This window comes from Zeugodacus cucurbitae, chromosome 4 (assembly GCF_028554725.1).
Source record: "Zeugodacus cucurbitae isolate PBARC_wt_2022May chromosome 4, idZeuCucr1.2, whole genome shotgun sequence".
Classification (NCBI taxonomy): Eukaryota; Metazoa; Arthropoda; class Insecta; order Diptera; family Tephritidae; genus Zeugodacus; species Zeugodacus cucurbitae.
The window spans coordinates 35,894,793-35,916,175 of NC_071669.1; the positions used below are offsets into that span (position 1 = coordinate 35,894,793).

The 21,383-nt window shown below is 35.5% G+C and overlaps 1 protein-coding gene across 1 annotated transcript in view; it reads left to right on the forward strand.

The window, feature by feature from the left end:
* Nucleotides 1–11,237, forward strand: part of LOC105211529 (ecdysone-induced protein 74EF) — a 29,172-nt gene extending 17,935 nt beyond the window's left edge. The window contains exons 2-5 of the mRNA XM_011182997.3: nt 4,317–4,721; nt 4,857–5,072; nt 8,397–9,209; nt 9,295–11,237. Of these exons, the coding sequence (XP_011181299.1) occupies nt 4,317–4,721; nt 4,857–5,072; nt 8,397–9,127 (1,352 nt within the window). The 3' untranslated portion in view covers nt 9,128–9,209; nt 9,295–11,237. The remainder of the gene's footprint in view (nt 1–4,316; nt 4,722–4,856; nt 5,073–8,396; nt 9,210–9,294) is intronic.
* Nucleotides 11,238–21,383: the final 10,146 nt, after the last annotated feature.

A 21,383-nucleotide genomic window follows, 5' to 3' on the forward strand; every position in this document is an offset into this window, starting at 1 on the left:
ACGCATCATAATGGAGTTTGTATATAATATGAATGATGAAATTGGGCACATTTATACATACTAAACAAAAAAAATCGTGTTCTTTGAGTTATGACACTATTCATGTAAATGAGCGACATAATAAAATAATTGGATTGAAGAGTTGGTACACCGACAGTAGCTACATCCAGTAATAAAACATTTCCCAATCAAAAACAATTTTATATACCTTTAGACGGTTTCTATACAGTAGCATTGGCACCATCTATTTTTGGCGAATATAAAACATGAACAAAATTTAATACAAAATTAATTACAAATCATTTTCGAATCCACCTGATGCCTCACAAATAATTTCTTTCAAATCGGTACAGCCCTTTAGGAGGACGTACAGAAGGATTTTATAGGTTTTCGCAATTTCTATAGCAAAAACTCTACTTTCCCCGACCTTCTGCCAAAATTTGACGCTTTGCTCGTGATGAAAGTCTAGGCGGTTTACCTCGGATTGCTTTGTATACATTTTCGTTAGATTATAATTCCGAATTATTGTTTGAACTATTGACTTTGATGTCCTGCTAGTTTTCCTATATCACTTAGGGCTGTTTTTTGTCTTTATGATAATTTACAACTAGTTGCCGTGCTTCAACACTAATTTCTTTATTAATTTACGGGCATTATGGGCATTAGCTTATTTACAAATAGTAGGCGTGTTTTATTTAAACACTACCAGCTAATAGCTAAATCATGGACAAATAAAACGCATTTAGCTTATTTCATATTTTCGCTTAAAAATGAATTGTGTTGGAAATGCGAACCCGAACTCTCAGCAGATATTTAAATTATTTGAAACAAAACGGTTGAATTTAAAAATCAAATTTTCCTTTCGTTTGCCGCTTTTCTATAATGTTCTGACCTTTTAAGCAATCTACAATCATTATTAGATCCGGGATGTTCAAGATAAATATGGATACAATTTTTATTGCCTTATTGCACATCGATAGAATTTCATGAATTCAAATTTTGGTTTGTTTACATTTTTATCTATCAAAATGGGGTTTCTCGCTATTGCCAACTACTTTTTTGGAAAAATCCTAACTATTGTGAATGAAACAAGTAAGGAAAGACTAAGTCCGGGTGTAACCGAACATTATATACTCTCGCAATTTATTGAAGAAATTTTATTAAAATAACGCACAAATAAATTCGGCATAAAGTTTAATAGAATAACGAAAATCGTCCTATATAGTGTATGAGGGCTGCGGAAATTCCTGAACCGATTTCATTCATTTTCACCAGCAAGGTACACTATATCCAAGACTATACACTCACTTAATTTCGCTAAGATATCTCACATATTAATCAATACATATATGCAGATTGGAGGCCAACGAATTTTTGAAAAACCTATAATTAGGTATATGTTGTGATGTTGTGACCCGATTTTAATAATTTTTGGAACAGAGACACACTATTGGAAGAAAACAATTTCCTCTGAATTACATTAAATTAGCTGAGAGATTTACCCATATGTTCGGTTAAAATTTAACCTTAGGCGCTGAGTTCAACATGTTCGATATCTGGGGCCTTGAAAAGTTATAGTCCGTTTTCGACAATTTTTTCACAAGTGATGCCACAGATCATATACTGTATTTGTGTAAAGTTTTATTTCGTTATCATCATTGGTTCCTAATGTACATATTATAAAGTGAAGGATTTAGATGGAATTCAAAAGTGAGTTATAAAGAAAGTAGTCGTGGTTGTGAACCGATTGCAGCCATTTTCCACACATATCATCAGGGTGTCAATAAAATATCATATACCGAATTTCATTGAAATCTGCCGAGTAGTTCCTGAGATATGGTTTTTGCCATTTTGTTAAAAAAAAAAATCTCAGTGCAGCTTCCTTCTGCCATTTCTTATGTAAAATTTGGTGTTTCTGACGTTTCTTGTTAGTGAGTTAACGCACTTTTAGTCATTTTCAACCTAACCTTTGTATGGGAGGTAGGCGTGGTTATTATCCGATTTCTTTCATTTTTGGACTGTATAAGGAAACGGGTAAAAAAAACGACTGCAGAAAGTTTGGTTTATATAGCTTTATTGGTTTACAAGATATATTCAAAAAACATATTTGGGGGCATGCGATCCTATGTTCCAAATTTTATTTTCATAACTTTATTTATGGCTTAGTTATAGCTCTCTATGTGTTTTTGGTTATCGACATTTTGTGGGCGTGGCAGTGGTCCGATTCCGCCCATCTTCGAACTTAACCTTCTTATGGTGCCAAGGAACACGTGTTCCAAGTTTCATTAAGATATCACAATTTTTACTCAAGTTACAGTTTGCACGAACGGACAGACGGACAGACGGACGGACGGGCAGACAGACATCCGGATTTGAACTTTACTCGTCACCCTGACCACTTTGGTATATATAACCCTATATCTAACTCGTTTAGTTTTAGGACTTACAAACAACCGTTATGTGGACAAAACTAGAATACTCCCTTTAGCAACTTTTGTTGCGAGAGTATAAAAAAAGCGATGAACTGGCCATGCCTCTAGTTCAATATACAAGCTATGATAGCTTATGAAAAGCCAACATAATTATCTTGACTAAGTCTTCGATATAAAATAAGGTATACTGGTACATTTACAAAGGTATATTTACAAAATATTTTTATTAAATAAAGAAAAATAAAAAAATTGGTCAAAATATCATTTTGCCCTTAAATAAACTTCGTTTGGTGTGTATTTTGTTCTTCCATTGTACATAAATGGCTCAGAACTGCATTTTCCGGGTGACTATGTACATATTTATTTTAAATTAAACATTCGTATGCTTAATGGAAAAAATCAAGTTTTTTTGTTCAGATACTTGTTACGCAAATTCCGCGTATTTTATTCCCCAATGTACCACTGTACTTCAATTGCTGCGCTCCGTTTCGTGTTTAGTTATTCGCCTGCACCTTTTTGAGAGCGTTTGCACACGAACGAAGTGCAGTGGCACCGACAGAGAGTCAAACTATTTAAGTGTTGCGGCCACTAATGCGCGCCTGAATCACAGCATCTGGCGATGGAAAATAGTGAAAATACACTTTTACTTTTAATTTTCTTCGCTGCGCTTCAATGCACCGTCGCTTTGGTCGAGCTTATAATTGCATGCAGTTATTGCTTTGGCGCTGCCGTTTCGGTGTTTGCTGTTAGGTTTAGTGTTCGTTTATGTGACACTACTGGGGAAAGCAAACTCGCCAGCGACGACCACGTTCACGAAACCCGTTTCACAGCAGTGATAAATTGCATGCAATACCTCGCTCCGCCGTCACTTTTGCCTATACATTTTCTCATTTTCTTGTTATTGCAATTTCGTTTTCGTTTTCATTTAGCTGTTCGCTGTTCGCCGTTCGCTTTTCCTTTCTTCGTCGCTTGAATATTTACAATTAATTTAAAAAGTAGTGGTCGCGTCATGCTCTATGCCATGTACAGATATGTGCATGTGCATGTGTGTGCACTGCACTGTGTATTTGTTGTAGTTTTCTGACTTGGGAAAATAAATATTTTCATTATTACTAATTTAGTCCCAGTTGACAGTTGTTTGGCTAGTTGTTGAGTTGTTGGCTGGCCGCTTGCAAACCGGGTCAATGTCACTGTGGACTCACTGGTACCAGCGGAGGTGCATTGCTTTTGATTGCTGCTCGCTTTGACGCGCCTCTTAGCCGTTTTGCGCCGAGTGTAGTTTTGAAATTTTCATTATGGACGATGATGAAGAGGCTTTAGCAGTTTCTTGATCACCATAAGTTTGTTGGCCAAACCTTAATTATAGTACTTTAATGTAAATAATGAACGGAAATGGAAAAAGGTTTCATATTGCGCACATTTTTCTCTTCTTACAAACTGCAAACTGTACGTCAAACAGTTTACTGTTATTCTTGTTTATACGCTTGTAATGTTGTCACGGATACAAATAAAAGCTTAATAGTAAGCGACTTGGAATTCTTGGGTTTCTTGGAAAATGCTGATATAACGTTACTACATATTTCCGTGTTGTGTAAACGTACACTTTGTATTTCCACCTAACTTCAGCTAATTCTGAAGTCGGGAAACTCCCGTAACCACAGTAGGTGTCGCAGCCCAGTCATTCGCCACCCAGTAACCTGCTGCCTCATGCGAGCAAATGATTTTTCCCAAGCAAACCGGTTAACTGAGAAACCGATTTGTCAACTAATTGCTTTTGCATATACATATATATGTTTCAATTGTTTGTAACAAATAGTTTTATTTATTAGGAAAATCTCGAGTGAAATTGGAATGATGCTATATTTTTTTTTCTTCTATGCACAGACACTGAAATACCAGTTATAAAGCAATCGACAAGCCCAGGTCCATTGTTGACACACCATCAGCATCATCATCACCAGCAACAGCAACAACTGCAGCAGCAACAATCATCACATCAACAACCACAAAGCAATACGTATGCGGGATCTCCAAGTGTTATACACATAAAAGCCGAACAAAACGTTGTACTTTCTCCACCACATCTCCAGCAGACAGTCCAGCAACAACAACAACAACAGCAGCAGCTTGTTAACGGCCTGGCACAGCATGGCGGCCCACTCGCGGGGACAGGTGCAAGCAATCAACTGCAACCACTAGCCATACCACACCGACCATTACTACACAATCTGCTAAGTGGGGGCTCGATACACAATTCCCATCATAGAACCTATGGATCAGCTACAACAGGTAGGTAACACTGTATTATGTGTACTTTATGTTTTAGCTAAACTTGGTCTTATGTGAAAATTAACATTGAAATCTTAAATTCTACATTATGAAACACAAACAAATATTACATGTAAATACTATTGTATTTCAAAGGTTCCTTTCCTCCAAGTCCTGCCGATAGTGGAGTCTCTGACGTAGATAGTTCTAGTTCTGGTGGTCAGCCATGCAGTGATGAAATTAAAGCGCGACTTGGTATACCGGCCCATTGTCACCCGCATGCAACTCATATACCGTCAGGAACATTTCTGCATCCCAATCTGTATCAAAATTCAGCGTCCATACGGAATATATGGAACCGCAGTGTTGGAAGTAAGTAAATACAATTTTAACTTGAATTAGTACAAAGAATTACATGTAAAGCCACTTTCTAGAGAAGCAAACAATTAGAAGTTTTATATATTTTGATGACTGTTCAAAGTTGAAATAGCGTTGCGCTAAACATTTCCACCTCACTACCACTTACATATTTAAATTAGTGTTTATTCCAAAGAATAGCCAACATTTAATCCGGTATTATGACTCACTCACTCCCATTAGCAATACAACTGCCTTACCGATTAAGTAAGAAATGCGCAGGTTTGATTCAGACGCACAACATTTCAAACCTTTCTGTTAGAGATCATAAAGGAATATTCTTATTTGGGCCATTGAACAACTGCAAAGGGGTTTATACAGATCGTTGAGGTGTTAAATAACTTGAACCCGTGGGTGCATGCGTAAACGTCAGAACAGTAGATAAGAAAGTGATTTTTAAAAAGAATTTCTAAAAGCGATTATTATTTATATTATTATTATTATCATAAGTAGGTTCGTATAGATATACTGTTACGTATATTTTTCAATTTTTGACACAATGTAAACGACTGCTTGGTATTTAGCAAGAAACACACACCTAAGCAAATACAAAACCTGTGTTCACACATCACTCACCTATATGAATGCATATGTACGTATGTATATATATTCCCCTTTCCAACGTTGCCTCACGTTAACCGCTATTCTCCAGTTATTGCAAAAGCTCTCACTCTCCGCCTCGGCTCACACATGCACCAAGAGCACGGCAAATACGTGTGCGCGTATGCGAGCGTGTGTGTATGTTCGTCTATTTGCTGCTGTCATCGACGCTTGCGTCGAAGGCAACTGAACTAACATGCAATCCCACTGACGCGTCGACACCCCTGCTCCGCCAGCTTATCGTATTGCCGCACAAAATCAAATGCATAAATATGCGCGAGTATATGTATGTACGTATGTACGTGTTCGTGTGGATATTCGTTTGCGTCAGTTTGTATATATTGCCATATGCGTACTGGCTACATATGCATTTTGCTAAGTTCGTCGTTTGTTGTTTATATTTTTGTATGTATGAATGAATCTGTGGTCATCGACACATTGCCTTTGCACGAAATCTGAAGGTCACAACTACAAACATTCGGCGTCGTAGCGAAGCGAAGCGATGCAAAGTGAGCGCCAAAATCAGAATGAGAGTAAGGCGGCGGTATGAGCAAATGACGTTAAAACGAGGAGACAGAGTGTGCCAGACTAGCCCCCTAAAATAAGGTATCTCTTTGAGTTCTACACACTCACAATCATGTATATACACACATCCGTATGCATACTCGCTTTCAGTTGTTTACCGGAATTCTTACAGTCAGTACAAGATGATTACGGCTAAGTAAGATAACATAGAGACTGTGGGTACCTTCCTTTAAGCTTTTCTAGGGGCGGTTTTTCATGGAAACACACGATATTAAACACAATTTATTAAATTAATAAATTCGCAAAACTATTTAAAATCTGAATAAGTACCTGTTACATTATCGGCGTACGAAAATATTCTTTATCTAGACTAATACTATCATAAAGAGGGAAGATTTGAATGTATGTTTGTAATGAATAAATTCAAAAACTACTGTGCCGATATCAAAAATTATTTTACCATTGGAATGCTACATTCACTCCGAGTAACATAGGCTATATTTATTGCTAGAATCTCAACTTTCTGGAAATAGGTCCCAGGTGAGGGTATCAAAAAGACTCAGTGATGGAGAATCTTAATCTGAAACTGAAAATCGTCTTGCAAGTCATTCTCTTCGTATGGTAATCGCGTGCCAGAGAGTCGAGTTATTAGTGCTTGCACCTGCTTGAAAGGAAAGGCTAGAGGTCGTAATCAAGTGTTAGCTGATTACAAATAAAATATAATTTCATTTTCGAAATTTCATCATTTTACTTTTTTTAAATGAACCCACGCAGAAACGGGAAAGTACTTACATATCGCTCATTTACATGAATAGTGTCATAACTCAAAAAACACAAAAACAATTTCATCGTTCATATTGTGTACAAATTTCATTCTGATGCGTAGAAAAATAAACCGTGAAATAAGAATGTGATGTTATTCAACTTGTTACGTTGCATTATTTTTTAAACACAACAACGACACATTGCAGTTGTGCCAGAATGAGGCATGCTTCCTTTCAGAAAGAAATACATGTTTTGTGTTACATCACATATCGTTATAGGGTGAAGTCGGTTTTCTTTTCAAAAAGAACGACATATTTTGTGTTACAACAATATTTGTGAAAAGTTAATTAAATGTTTCATGTTGCTCTTTTTCCGCAAAAGCGACACATTTAACTTATGAACACAAAATTGATTTATATTTTTCACAAATAACGACATAATTCAAAGAGTGACCCTCTATATGCCCAAGAAAAGCTTTAGTACTATTCGACTTTTTTGAGTTGTGACACTATTCATATAAATGAGCGATATGTGTGGGAGAGTGTGTGTAAAAAATTACAACTTTTGAAATGTTTGTTTAAACCGGTGCGAAGCCGGAGCGGTCTGCTAGCAATATATAATTCTTGAAAAATATGTATTTTTGAACCAAACTCATTGTACGTGTTTTTGAAGCTTTGCTTTAAGGTTCATATATGTATATGTTTTAGTAGTCAAGACAGTGACCTGTTCGAACAGACCAAGCAACTCAAACAATTGGGATTTGTTTATATTTTCTGTTCTGGAATAATATTAGGGTTATTCCGTTATTTAGATAACTTGAGCATACTTCCTTAACCATATTTTATAAAATTTGCATTCAATTATTTGAGATGTATTTGTTTCAAACAATAATTCGATGTGACACTAAAAATAAGATGGGAAGAAGTATTAGTAAAATAGCTCCTATACTATTACTAATATAGTGAGAAAGTAGTATTGTATATATGTATGTATATACATGGGTATGTAAAACTTTCAGCATATTATATTAGACGCACTGTCATTACTAACCATCATATACCCGATGATTTTCGTACTTTAGTTTGAGACAGATATAGCTTTATGATCGCAAAATTCAAATGGAAATTTTAGATAATAATGTCTTAATTAGTATAATGTGGTTTCATATACAAATGGATACAATCGGTTCAATCGTTCACATTTCCCTATTCCCCGTACACTCTTATACGGCACATAATGCATATCATCCCTTTGGTTGGCCTGAAAATAAATATGTACATCAGTATGAGTACAAGTTACTGATTAGAATAGATTAAGAATTGAGGAACGCACTGCGACCTTGCCTTTTCTAAAAAGCTACCTATTCATTAAAAAAATTGTATTTTTCAGTGCCCGATGGTTATTACATGCCCCTAGGGACCAGCACTAGTCCATCCAATAATGCGTCGGTGAGTAGCAGCAGTGGTCAGAATGGCGGTGCGGTCGGCACTCTGAACAGTGGAAACTCAGCATCGTACTCAACGTCACCCTACTTCACAACACCTTCCCCGCCACGCGCTAATCCCGGTCTAACGCCACATCATTCCCTGCACGCACACCAACAACATCTACACCATCATCAGCATTCCACGCTAGCGAACAGCCCAGCGACCGCTGCCGGCGGTGTGCTGCATCAACAGAGTGTGATTCAGCCAACAACGTCCAATGTCAACTATGATCTCTCGTACATGCTAGAGCTTGGTGGTTTTCCACAGCGAAAAGTGAAAAAACCACGCAAGCCCAAAATCGAAATGGGTGTAAAGCGACGCAGCCGCGAAGGCTCCACAACATACCTGTGGGAATTCCTCCTTAAGCTACTGCAAGATCGCGAATACTGCCCGCGTTTCATTAAATGGACCAACCGCGAGAAAGGCGTATTCAAGCTGGTGGACTCAAAGGCAGTGTCGCGACTATGGGGTATGCATAAAAACAAACCGGACATGAATTACGAGACAATGGGGCGCGCATTACGGTATTACTACCAGCGTGGCATACTGGCGAAGGTGGACGGCCAAAGGCTGGTGTACCAATTCGTGGATGTGCCAAAGGACATTGTGGAAATCGATTGCAATGGAGTGTAAAAGTATTGGACACACGCATACAAGTAGTAGAAGTCTTATAAAACCACGGAAGAACATCGAATGCGCAGTGCATTCCATAGAGGTGAGTTTCTTACTATTCGCATATCATCTGAATGTATGTATGTACGCGAATATATTATAAGAACCGTTATTTCTCCTGCTTCCAGAACGCATCACATCGCATGCAAGTGAAATGGATTTCACGGAATGTACAAAACAGTTAAAACCTGCTCGAAATCGCAGCCAAAATTCGCAAATTGCAATTCTGCACACACAGACACACACACTCATAAATAAATAAATAAATAATATGGGCGAAAGACGGCAGTTTTTAAGGACGGCATGGATGCATACTGTAAAGAATTTGTATTTATTAGATCTTTTTTATGTTAATAGTAGTTATGGTGAATTATTGTAATTGTGTGTAAGGCTCGCTAAAATTAAACTGTATATTTTAGATACACAATCACATGCAAGCAAGCAAAATAAGAATATTATAATTATATATTTATGTTTAAGGCAAGATATGTTGAATACAAAGTGTTGTAATATTTTCAAATTGTTATTAATTATTAGTGAAATTAAAGAGGAACTGATCCAAGGGTCATCTTTAGGTATAAATCTATATAAATATTATATAAATTGTATGTATGTACATGTATGTGTAGCTAAAGCATATGAATACTATTAATTTGTTTTTGTTGCTTATTTTATAGTAAAACTCTACAGATTATGGACACATAATATAAATATACTGTAATATTATGTAGTATACATACATAAGTCATGAATGTTGAAATTGATTAATACTAGTTTTAATTGTCCGTAATTCCTATGCCTACAACAGTTTTCTTTATTTTTACCTTTTGACTTTCTGGAAATTTCAATTAAGAAGAATAATAACAACAACAACATAACGGCAATAAAACTACACTCTCTACTTAGTTCCGAATTGAGAATTTGACTCAAACCAAACCATTTGTTTGCACCAATTGGGAAGTGTACTGTTAAATTGACAACCGCTTAGTATGGCGTAAACAAAATTTTACGAATTATGGACAATTTGAAATTGAAAGTACTTGCCTACACAAAATGCAACCGTGAAATTTAAAAATTCAATTTTACACCGAGCTGTGTGAACTTGTGCAGGTCGAAGGATACTCATATTACGAAAACCGAGTGCATAGTTTGATTTCCGCTTTTCAAAGTATGATTTTAAATGGCAGTAGTACAAATTAAATAAGTCATCGATCACGTGTGGTCATATAGATGTTCGATGTATGTTGAGTGCAAGACGTGGAGTTAAACGAGCGGTAATCGTATTGAAATTAGAGAAATTACGCCAAAACATAATGGGAAAGTAAAGGGAGCGATCAATAAGAAGGTAAAAAGTTATTTGAAAAGCTCAATAAATAATAAATTTTGGAAAGTTAAATGTGATAAATCGTGATATTGGAATTTTTAAAATAAATATTAAAGATATGAATGAAATATAGTTGGAAACGGGGGCAGGTTTTGAGCGTATTGTATAGTATTGTGTAGATGAATACTACGGAATATACTTACATGAGAGTAAATGTTGTTGTTGTTATTATATAAATGAACTCTTTTTATAACTGAAATTCAAAATGGTTTGAAGATTTTTTTCGTCGTATTTGCATTTTTGTTGGACTCGAGTATTTACCGTTAAATGTCACTGCCGCATGCAAAAATCGCAGTAATTGTAATTTTTGAAAAACAACCTATAATAATCTTCCAAACTAGTAAGGGACCAAGTCCTGTGGCCACTGCCCATATGTGCAATTTACACTTTTTTATTAAAGTAAAGAAAAAGAAAACTTAATAATGTTAGTATCATTTAAGTATTGTTTAAGTTGAAAATTCAAAAATCAAAAACCTGCATACTACATATGTATATGAGCAATATACAAATTCGTTTTCGATTTATTATTGAAATGCTGAAGAATTCAAGCCATTGTTTCTCGGTTATTATTTCATTTTCAAAAGTTCATTTTTGTTTTGTTTTAATTTAGTTGAAGGTAGTATACATATGTAGTTCTTTTTTATTGTGACAACTTTTTCTTATTTAAAAATAAAATTATTATTTCAATTTATTTGCGTTTTATTTGAATTTGAAACATGAAAACGAAGAAGAAATTGAAAACGAACGTTTACGAAATTACACTGCAATTTGGTGCTTCTACTGAAGATTATTCATGAATTATCAATGGAAAGTGAACGATCGTGATGGTGATATAAAAATGTAAGCAATCTATATGGAATCTGAAAAGTATTGGAAAGTTGAAACTGTTTCGAGTGATACAGCTAATGCCGTTATTGATAAATAACCACGTACTCAAAAATGTCATATATTGCTGTACAAGTGGATATAAATTACAAGGAGGGTATACATATAATTTTTATTACATAATACATACATACGTATACATAATATTCACTTGCCAAATTATAGATTCAAATTAATTTGAAACACCCGGTAATCACTTATGTGTATGTATGTATGTACATATGTAGTAACATTTATTATTTTTTAAATTAAAATACCAGAAACTGTATTTATGTAATATTCAAAGGAAATACGTATTAGAAGATTATAAAACATTGTAATTATGAACCATTCGCATACACAAAACTCCAACAAGTTTATTAGAGAATTCGCGAGTATCATATATGCACACACACATATAAATATATTATAAATCAATTACACACTCAATTACTTATCGAGTTAAGCCTAAGAGTCAGAGCGGTAAGTAAAATGAAGTTTGTCATCATGGAATAATTAAAGAATACCTCCCAATTTACGCTACGATCAATACATATGTACAACTTTTTCAATAAATAATAGTATTTAGAAAATATAAATAGATGAAAAATTTAAACAGAAAAAATATATATATACATAAATATATATCTACACATTAAGAAGATTTTAAAAAGTATTTATTAGAGAGTAAATATAAATTGAGATACCTTTAAAAATATGTGTGAAGAAATTAATAGCACATTATTAAATAAATTTAGCAAATTAAAAAAACACGCAACTAAAAACTGAAACTTACAAAGACCCCAGCTTGGAGGTTTCAAAATTATATAGAATCGATTTTTGCAACTAATGCGTGAGTATATATGAGAAGAGAGTGTATTGTAACGAGTACTCCTTAGCATATGTACATACACACATACATAATTATCTACCATATACCTTTATGCATTCGATTTAACGTTAGTTGGCAACAATATATACATTCTTACATAAGATATGCCAGATATGTTTCGAAATTAAATGTACAACAAAATTTAATCAAACATAGTTCTTTCTTTCTAAGAGCCTACATAAAAATTACCTTACCAATTAAGAAATTAATGTGTATTTATGCATAATGCAATCTTAAGCAACCGTGTGGATGATCACTTTGTTCGTATTTATTCGCCGAAAACAACGAAATCATCTTTTGCAAATCATTAACACAACACATCCTGAATGTTAGGAAAGTTATACTACTTTATTTGCTTAGTATAGGAAAATTAGTTAAATGTATTTATTATAAATTTATTAGCTTACAAAATATGTTAAATAAAATTGATTTTGAGGTTTTGTTACGGGAGGAAATCCTAACAAAATTGATTGGAGTGTCTAGAACTCTAGTGAACGTTTAATCATTATTAACGGTTTTATATTAAATGGATATAAATTCAAAATGTTTTTTTTTTTTTTATTTTTAGCAAGCAAATTAGCTCACCAAGATGAAAATAAATTGAATTTGTCATTTTGATTTTTAGAACACCATCCTTCATCCAACTTCATTACAGAAAACCAATTTGATTTAAAAATTTTACACGGACAAATTTTATACATCATCATTTTGGAATATAATTACAGTTCTCGAATTACAAAATGTTTTTTTTTTATAATCTCTAACACTTATTTATTATGGCTAAATTGCTAATCCATTGTTTGTCTTGCTGGTAGCAAATTTATTAATAATTGTCAATACAATTTTGTTGCAAATAAACTGAAACATTCAAACACTGTTTGAAAAAATTTAAAATCAACAAAAGCTCCAAATTTCAACTACATAGTCATATATATATATGTATGTATGTGAATAAACAGTAATTCACAAAATATGACTAGATCAAGTATTATAGATTTTTATAGTAAATCGTAATGATGCCGGCATTTCTTAAGTATCATTAATTTAGAAATACTTATGTAAGTAATTTAATATGCATTCCAATGGTGAATACGCAACGTTTTAGCAAATTTTTTGTATGTTTCATTCTAAGAATAAAAATTATTTTATAAAAAACTATAAGAATATCTGCATTTTATTTCTGGATTAAAATCATTTCATTCGTTTGAGAAACTACAATACTTGAAGAGTGACTTTTCAAAAGGGGATATCTACATCTTAACATTTTTCCACAAACTAAGAAAACTTTCTAATGCAAATATTTACAGACCTACTGAAAATAGTTTTGGTGTTTAGAAACTCTGTCATTACATTGACCTAACTACACAATTTTAGAGCTAGACAATTAAAAAAAAAAACAGAATATCCCCATTTGACTCTGAATTTTAATAAAAAACAAATGGATAATGGGCGTTCGTCGCCCACTTATGGGTCAAAAACCATACCTCAGGAACTACTCGATCGATTTCAATGAAATTTGGTACAAAATATTAACTTAACAGCCTGGTGACACGGATGAAAAATAGGTTAAAACGGTTCACAATCACGCCTGCTGCCTATATAGCTCACTTTTGAATTCCATCTGTTTCGTTAACTTTATAACATATGTATGTATGTGATATGCGTTCTACCGTTTAGCCGGTTATAGCCGATTCGATGAGAGCGCGCCACTCCTCTCTTTCCTTCGCAGTTCGGCGCCAGTTGGAGATTCCACCTGGTCCCTTCTCCACCTGGTCCCTTCAACGGAGTGGAGATCTTCCCATTCCTCGGCTTCCTCCGGCGGGTACTGCATCGAACACTTTCAGAGCTGGAGTGTTTTCGTCCATTCGGACAATGTGACCTAGACAGCGTAGCCGCTGTGTTTTTATTCGCTGAACTATGTCAATGTCGTCGTATAACTCGTACAGCTTCAGTTCCATCGTCTGCGGTATTCGCCGTTGCCAATGTTCTGAGGACCATAAATCTTGCGCAAAATTTTGAAAACTTGAAAACTTCTAGTGTCGTCTCATCTGATGTTGACATCGTCCAAGCTTCTGCACCATAAAGCAGGACGGGAATGATAAGCGACTTGTGGAGTTTGATTTTTGTTCGTCGAGAGAGGACTTTACTGTTCAATTGCCTACTCAGTCCAAAGTAGCACCTGTTGGCAAGAGTGATTCTGCGCTTGATTTCGAGGCTGACATTGTTGGTGTTGTTGATACTGGTTCCTAGGTATACGAAATTATCTACAAATTCGAAGTTATGACTGTCAACAGTGACGTGGGAGCCAAGGCACGAGTGCGCCGACTGTTTGCTTGATGACAGGAGATGTTTCGTCTTGTCCTTATTCACCTCCAGATCCATTCGCTTCGCCTCCTTATCCATACGGGAAAAAGCAGAACAAACGGCGCGGTTGTTGCTTCCGATGATATCAATATCATCGGCGTACTCCAGCAGCTGTACACTCTTGTAGAAGATTGTACCTTCTATATTCAGCTCTGCAGCTCGTATTATTTTTTCCAACATCAAGTTAAAGAAGTCGCCCGATAGTGAGTCACCTTGTCTGAAACCTCGTTTGGTATCGAACGGCTCGAAGAGGTCCTTCCTAATCATGACGGAGCTTTTGGTGTTGCTCAACGTCAACTTACACAGCCGTATTAGTTTTGTTACTTGTTGTTATTTCTTATCAGTGCAGTGGTTAAAAGCTTGACTCGACTTGCTGATTTGTGTTGGACATTGATAGATGAGTCTTATTATTGAAAGAAACGTTAAATGCTTGCCTAAGAGTCAAAATTTAAGCATAGATTACAGAGAATAGAGATAGAGGGAAAAAACATTAAAAAAATGGATTCAATTTCAGTTTTTTCGACATATTGGCTATAAGGACACAAAAAACATTGATTTTGGGGTTTACAGTCATTTAAGAACTTAAAGACGGACTTATTATGAGAAGCTTTGCCAAAGAAAGTTTACCAAAAAAGTCAACATTAAATAAGTTAGAGACCGAAGAAAAATGTGCCTTTCTCTTACAATGGGCAACTTTGATGAAAAACTTCAACAAAAATTTTTGTATGAAACCATGATTGTAACTCAAAAAAGTAATGATGCAGTTCGATTCGTAGGGGGAAACCTTGTCTTTTTTTTTGACTATCACAGTGTTATTTACATATGAGCAAAAATCGCACTTTAAATTCCACTGAAATAGCTATTTAAATAGATTTTGGCGAAAATTATAGGCTTACAAATCAAAATAAGAGTGCTCATTTTAACAAGGTTGTCAGGAGAAAATCGTTTGCTTTTAAAAGTGACAAGTTAACGCATGACATATTATTTTCTTGATAAATCTCTTAACTAAAATTAAGAAATCCTTTAGTTGCTTTTCTAAAATATTTATTTTTTTTTAGGGAACTGCTCTCAGTTTATAAACAAATTTATATTATTAAGTCTGGTTGATTTTATAAAATAATTAAAATACTCTTCATTAGAATGGAATTTTTTTGCAAGGAGCCGTCGATGGAGTGAGAGCAGTTTTCGAAAGGAAAGTCTGACAGATAACGAAATCTAAAAATTGTTTATACCGGAGGACAACATTTTCTGGAAAAAACTGTATTTCACATTACTAATACTATTTTCATTTCATACTATAGAATTTTTTTTGTTATTCTCGTTGGATGTTAGTTAAAATAAATAAATACATTTACTGCTTTTTAAGCCATTTTATTGGACTTGTTGAAAAATAATTCCGTATTATAACAAAAAAATATAAAAATAAAATGTCCCCTAAGAATGTGGTAAATATTTAATAAAAAACCTATAAATTTTTTTGGGTGAAATTCATACCAATTTTAAAGGTATCAATCCGCAACATTTTACAATCAAAAACATTTGAATATTGCCTCACAATTCGCTAAAATCGCCGTTTGAATCGTTGTCCCCAAAAACGACTTCCAATTTTTGTCCCGTGCGAATGCCTTGGTTTTCTGCAATTATCTTGAAAATGAAAACCGTTCCAAAATCAATCTTAGCACTAAATGTGGGGCTAATAAAGAGCTTTTAAAAAATCCTACTGTCAAACTTTAAAAACATTTTAGTTCATTTTGTTTAGTTGAAATGGGTGCGATTGTCACGACATAACGGAAATGCCCATATATAGAAGATAGAATTTTTAATTTTTATTTTAATTTTTTTTAATTTTGAACTATAGCATCAAAAATTGTCGAAATCAGACTATAACTCCCCGACCCGAAATGCCCCGTACTTCGAACTTAAAGAACTCAGTGTCTACTCTTAGGGTTACTTTCCGTTGTGTTTCATGTGGAGTTATCAACCGTGATAAAAATATTTCCGGTTCAATTTTTGTCTTTCGGTTATACAAGGCTTTCTATTGCGTCTAACCAAAGTCAACGGAATGGATTTGCACTTGTATCAAAATTTTGAAAATGAATATGAGCAAGGTATCTTAAAACTCATACACAGCGGATCCTTGTCTGCATAACTGCAAAGTAATATAGAATGGTGTTACAAGACGATGTTGAAACGTAGGTACTTCAATTAATGGACCTTATTAAGGAGCGCAATTCACGATTATGGATAACTGTTCTTTGTGTAAAATGGACTGGCTTGCAACGGAAGAAGAAGATGTGAAAATTGCTTATAACTCAGGCGTAAAAGTGTTATGATAACTCAATTCAATTCGAATTATGGAATTAAAAAAGTAGTTTAAGGTAAACATATATATGTATGTATAATGCGTTGTGCCTAGCCCTACATCAAGAAATTAAAAAAAAAACTTACAATTGTAAAGGACACTCAGACGAATAAATTGATATACTGACCAAAAAATCCTTTAAGGGAAGCCATTTGATATACATATGTATGTACATATATTAACGTCAGCATTCCACACAAAGTTGCTTTCATTAGGGTGTCAAGAAAATATTATATACCGAATTTCATGGAAATCTGTCGAGTAGTTACTGAGATATGCTTTTTGACCCATAAGTTGGCGACGCCACTCCCAATTTGCATTTTGTAAAAAAATCTGAGCGCAGCTTCCTTCTTCTATTTCTTCTGTAAAATTTAGTGTTTCTGACGTTTTTCGTTTGTGAGTTAACTCACTTTTAGTAGTTTTCAACCTAACCTTTGTATGGGAGGTGGGCGTGGTTATTATCCATTTCAACTATTTTCATGATGTGTGGTGGGGTACGTAAGAGAATCGACTGCAGAAAGTTTGGTTTATATAGCTTCATTTTTTTGCGAGATATGTAAAAGTAATCGATTTGGGGGCGGGGCCACGCCCACTTCTCCAAAAAAATTACGTCTAAATATGCCCCTTCCTAGTGCGATCCTTTATTCCAAATTTTACTTTTATAACTTTATTTATGGCTTAGTTATGGCACTTTATGTGTTATTGGCTAACGCCATTTTGTGGGCGTGGCAATGGTTCGATTTTACCCATTTTCGAAAGCAACCCTCTCACGATCCCAAGGAACTTGCGTTTCATTAAGATATCTCAATTTTTACGTAATTCTCTCTCTCTCTCTCTCTCTTTTGTTGCTTACTCACTTCCCCGTCCTCTTCGGTTTCGTATTAGGGTTGGTCCATTTTATTCTATTTGGTCCATAAATAAAAAGTCAAATGGCATCCGTGGTTCTGGCCCATTCGAGTTTCTTGCTCAAGGGCAATTTCCCCACAAGCTCCTCCAACAACGTTGGATTACAAAGATGCTGCTGACCGTTTATCGTTTGCAAAAACACGGCTATATTCTTCACTTTGACGGAAAACGCAATTATTTTGTTGACAACAGAATCCGATATATAGGCCATCTCACGTACTTTTCGTAGCTGACTTCTTATCAGCAATTCTGGGTGAGTGCACTGTCTCTGGCCTCACCTTGTAGGCACCTCTGGAGACGGTGGTTATTCTCCAAATTTGTATGTTGCAATTGACTGTTCGAAGGCGGCGGCAAACATAGGCCTTTCTTCTGCACATCCATCAAAGTTCGGCAACGAAAGCAAATGTAAACTGTCTGGCATATGGTTGACAGTTTTCTGCGGCGGTGATGAAATTGAAGATGTAGTTCCTAACGAAGAGACTGTAGCGGTCAAAGTCGGTAAAGTAGCCCTCTCTTCGTTACTTTACCGGGTCCGTTATTAATTGTGCTGTCAGCGCTATAGGCTGGATAGCGGTATCTATTGCAGGATCCACTGAGGCAGCTGTGGAATTCGACATTACTTCGTCCTCTACTTGTCCCGTTTATTGTCGTATAGTGGACTTCAAAGGTGTATACTCTCCTTCAATCTTACCTGGGTACCACGCAACTGACTGCTTAGGACGTTGATTTGCTTCTTCTAGAAGTTCACGCAAGTGATGAAAGTTTCTGATTGCCGTTCACTTGGGAGCGGCCAGGAACGTAGGGTTCGGGACCCACCACTTTAAAATAACCTCCCCAATGAAAGACCAAACAGAGCCTCGGATGAGAAACCCCACTTTTGATGACGATCCCTCCAAAAGGATCACGATTTGAGGGCATGCACCTGGAATGCCCGGACCCTAGCCAGCCTCATTCAACTAAAGCCTGACATCACCGCTATCCAAGAAGTGCGATGGACGGGAGACTCCGTCGCCGAGTCCTGGCATTCACCCCGGTGGATGCCTTTCCACTTGCTGATTTACGCCCACTCCCCAACGGAAGAGAAGGACGATGTGACCAAAGATGCCAGTTGGTACGAATTGTCGTTACGCAGTGGAGAGAAAACAGACTGCCAACCTCGCAACGTTGCCACAACACGTTCGTGGTGGGATAGATATCGAGAACTGAAGAGGGAAGCGAGACGCATTTGCAGACGTAAAAAGAAAGAGGCCGAAATGCGTGAGTATGAAAAGCTGGCCTACATGGATAACGCTCGAAAGTTTTATGAAAAGATGAGGCGATTTACAGAAGGTTTCAAGACCGGAGCATTATCATGTAGGGACCGAGGAGGTAATCTGGTAACGGATGTCCAGAGCATACTGGGATTATGGAGGGAACACTTCTCCGACTTGCTGAATGGCAGTGAAAGTACAATGACGTACCCGATTCCCCAATCCATGACGATGGAAAAGATGTTCAATTATCCGACATTAAGAAATTCGAATAGCAATTACCCGCTTGAAAAACAACAAAGCGGCGGGGCCGAAATACGGCGGCGAAGAACTGATAAGGTTCATGCATCAGCTTCTTTGTAGAATATGGTCGGAAGAAAGCATGACTGACAATTGGAATCTCAGTGTGCTCTGCCCAATCCATAAAAAGGGAGACCCCACAATCTTCGCCAATTACCATGGTATTAGTCTCCTCAACATTGTATACAAGGTCCTGTCGAGCGTATTGTGTGAAAGACTAAAGCCCACCGTCAACGAACTGATTGGAACTTGTCAGTGTGATTTAGACCTGGAAAATCCTCCATGGGCCAGATATTCAACATGCGCCAAATCTTGAAAAAGACCCTAGAGAGAAGAATCGACACTCACCACCTTTTCATCGATTTTAAAGCTGCCTTCGACAGCACGAAAAAGAGCTGCCCCTATGCCGCGATGTCTGAATTTGGTATCCCCTCAAAACTAATACGGCTATGCAAACAAACGAACCTTCAGACAGGGTGACTCACTATCATGCGACTTCTTCAATTCTACAGCTGCTGGCGTACGCGGATGATATTGATATCCTCGGAAGCAACAACCGCGCCGTTTGGTCTGTTTTTTCCAGACTGGATAAGGAAGCGAAACGAATGGGTCTGGTGGTGAATGAGAATAAGACGAAACAGTCAGCGCACTCGCGTCTTGGCTCACACGTCACTGTTGACAGTCAATACTTCAAGCAATCTTAAATAAATTACTTCTCAACATATTTTTCATATAATTTTTTCAAATTTTGTTTTTTGATTTCAGTTTATTTTGAATTTAATTTAATTTCTTTATGTCAAAATGTCAGTAGCAGAAGAGCTTAAAGCTTTCGGTGTATTCTATGCGATCCATTGTAGTACATTTCCCAACACCACAAAATTGCAATTCTTTCTAGAACGGTTTTGTAGTACGGAACACCATTTACTTTCAACCAAAATTCGGAACACCGGTGATACGCATATGGTTTCTGAAGCATACTACAATATGTACTACATGTCTGTCTCATGTATAAGTGAGTATTATTAAGTATTTTAAAGGAATATAATTGCAGAAAATGGATCTTGGAAGGCAAAGCGCGCTACAACGCACATCTGATTGCATTAATATACACCAACATTGCAATAATAACAACGTAATGTAAATTTTAAATTGTTAAAATTTAATTTGTATTGTATAACAAAAAAATCAATAATTAAAACTTTTGAGAAGTTTTAGAAAATGAAAATTTACTTTGTATTGAAATGCTAATATTTAAAAATAAATTTATAATAAGTATTAATAATGTAAAATACCATACTATAATATTATAATTTACAAATGTAAATACCTCATAAATAAATACCACATAAATAAAAATAAAAAAATATTATCTTTTTTTATTTCTAAACGAAATAAAAGGTATTTTGGTAGATATTTTGGTGGAAACCCAAGTGTTTTACTTTATCGAATGCTTTATTAAAGTTTGTTATTTTAACATCAGTATATTTGTTCCTTTTCCATGGAGCACATTATCCGAATATCCGAACGGATTCGTCTGGACACTATTTGGCAATGTAAAAATGTTTTAAACATGACAAGTTTATTTTGATGAAGAAATTATAGAGGATTTGAACAGTAAGGAGAGAGTAGATGATGAAGAGACTGAAACTGGTGACAGAAGCTTTTTTAAATGATTTGAAAGACAGGATGTATGGGATACAGTTGTTACAATTGAAAACCATCAAGGACTTGACCGCAATGAAAAGAAGTGATTCATCACATCAAAGTTCAATCACAAGTTATTTTCAACCTAAATTTTTAATTACGTAGCTATTATGTAACTCATCTACCTCTGGTTTTATGTGATCCTGATAAACGGGTTTCTACTGTACAATATTTTTAATATACATACATAT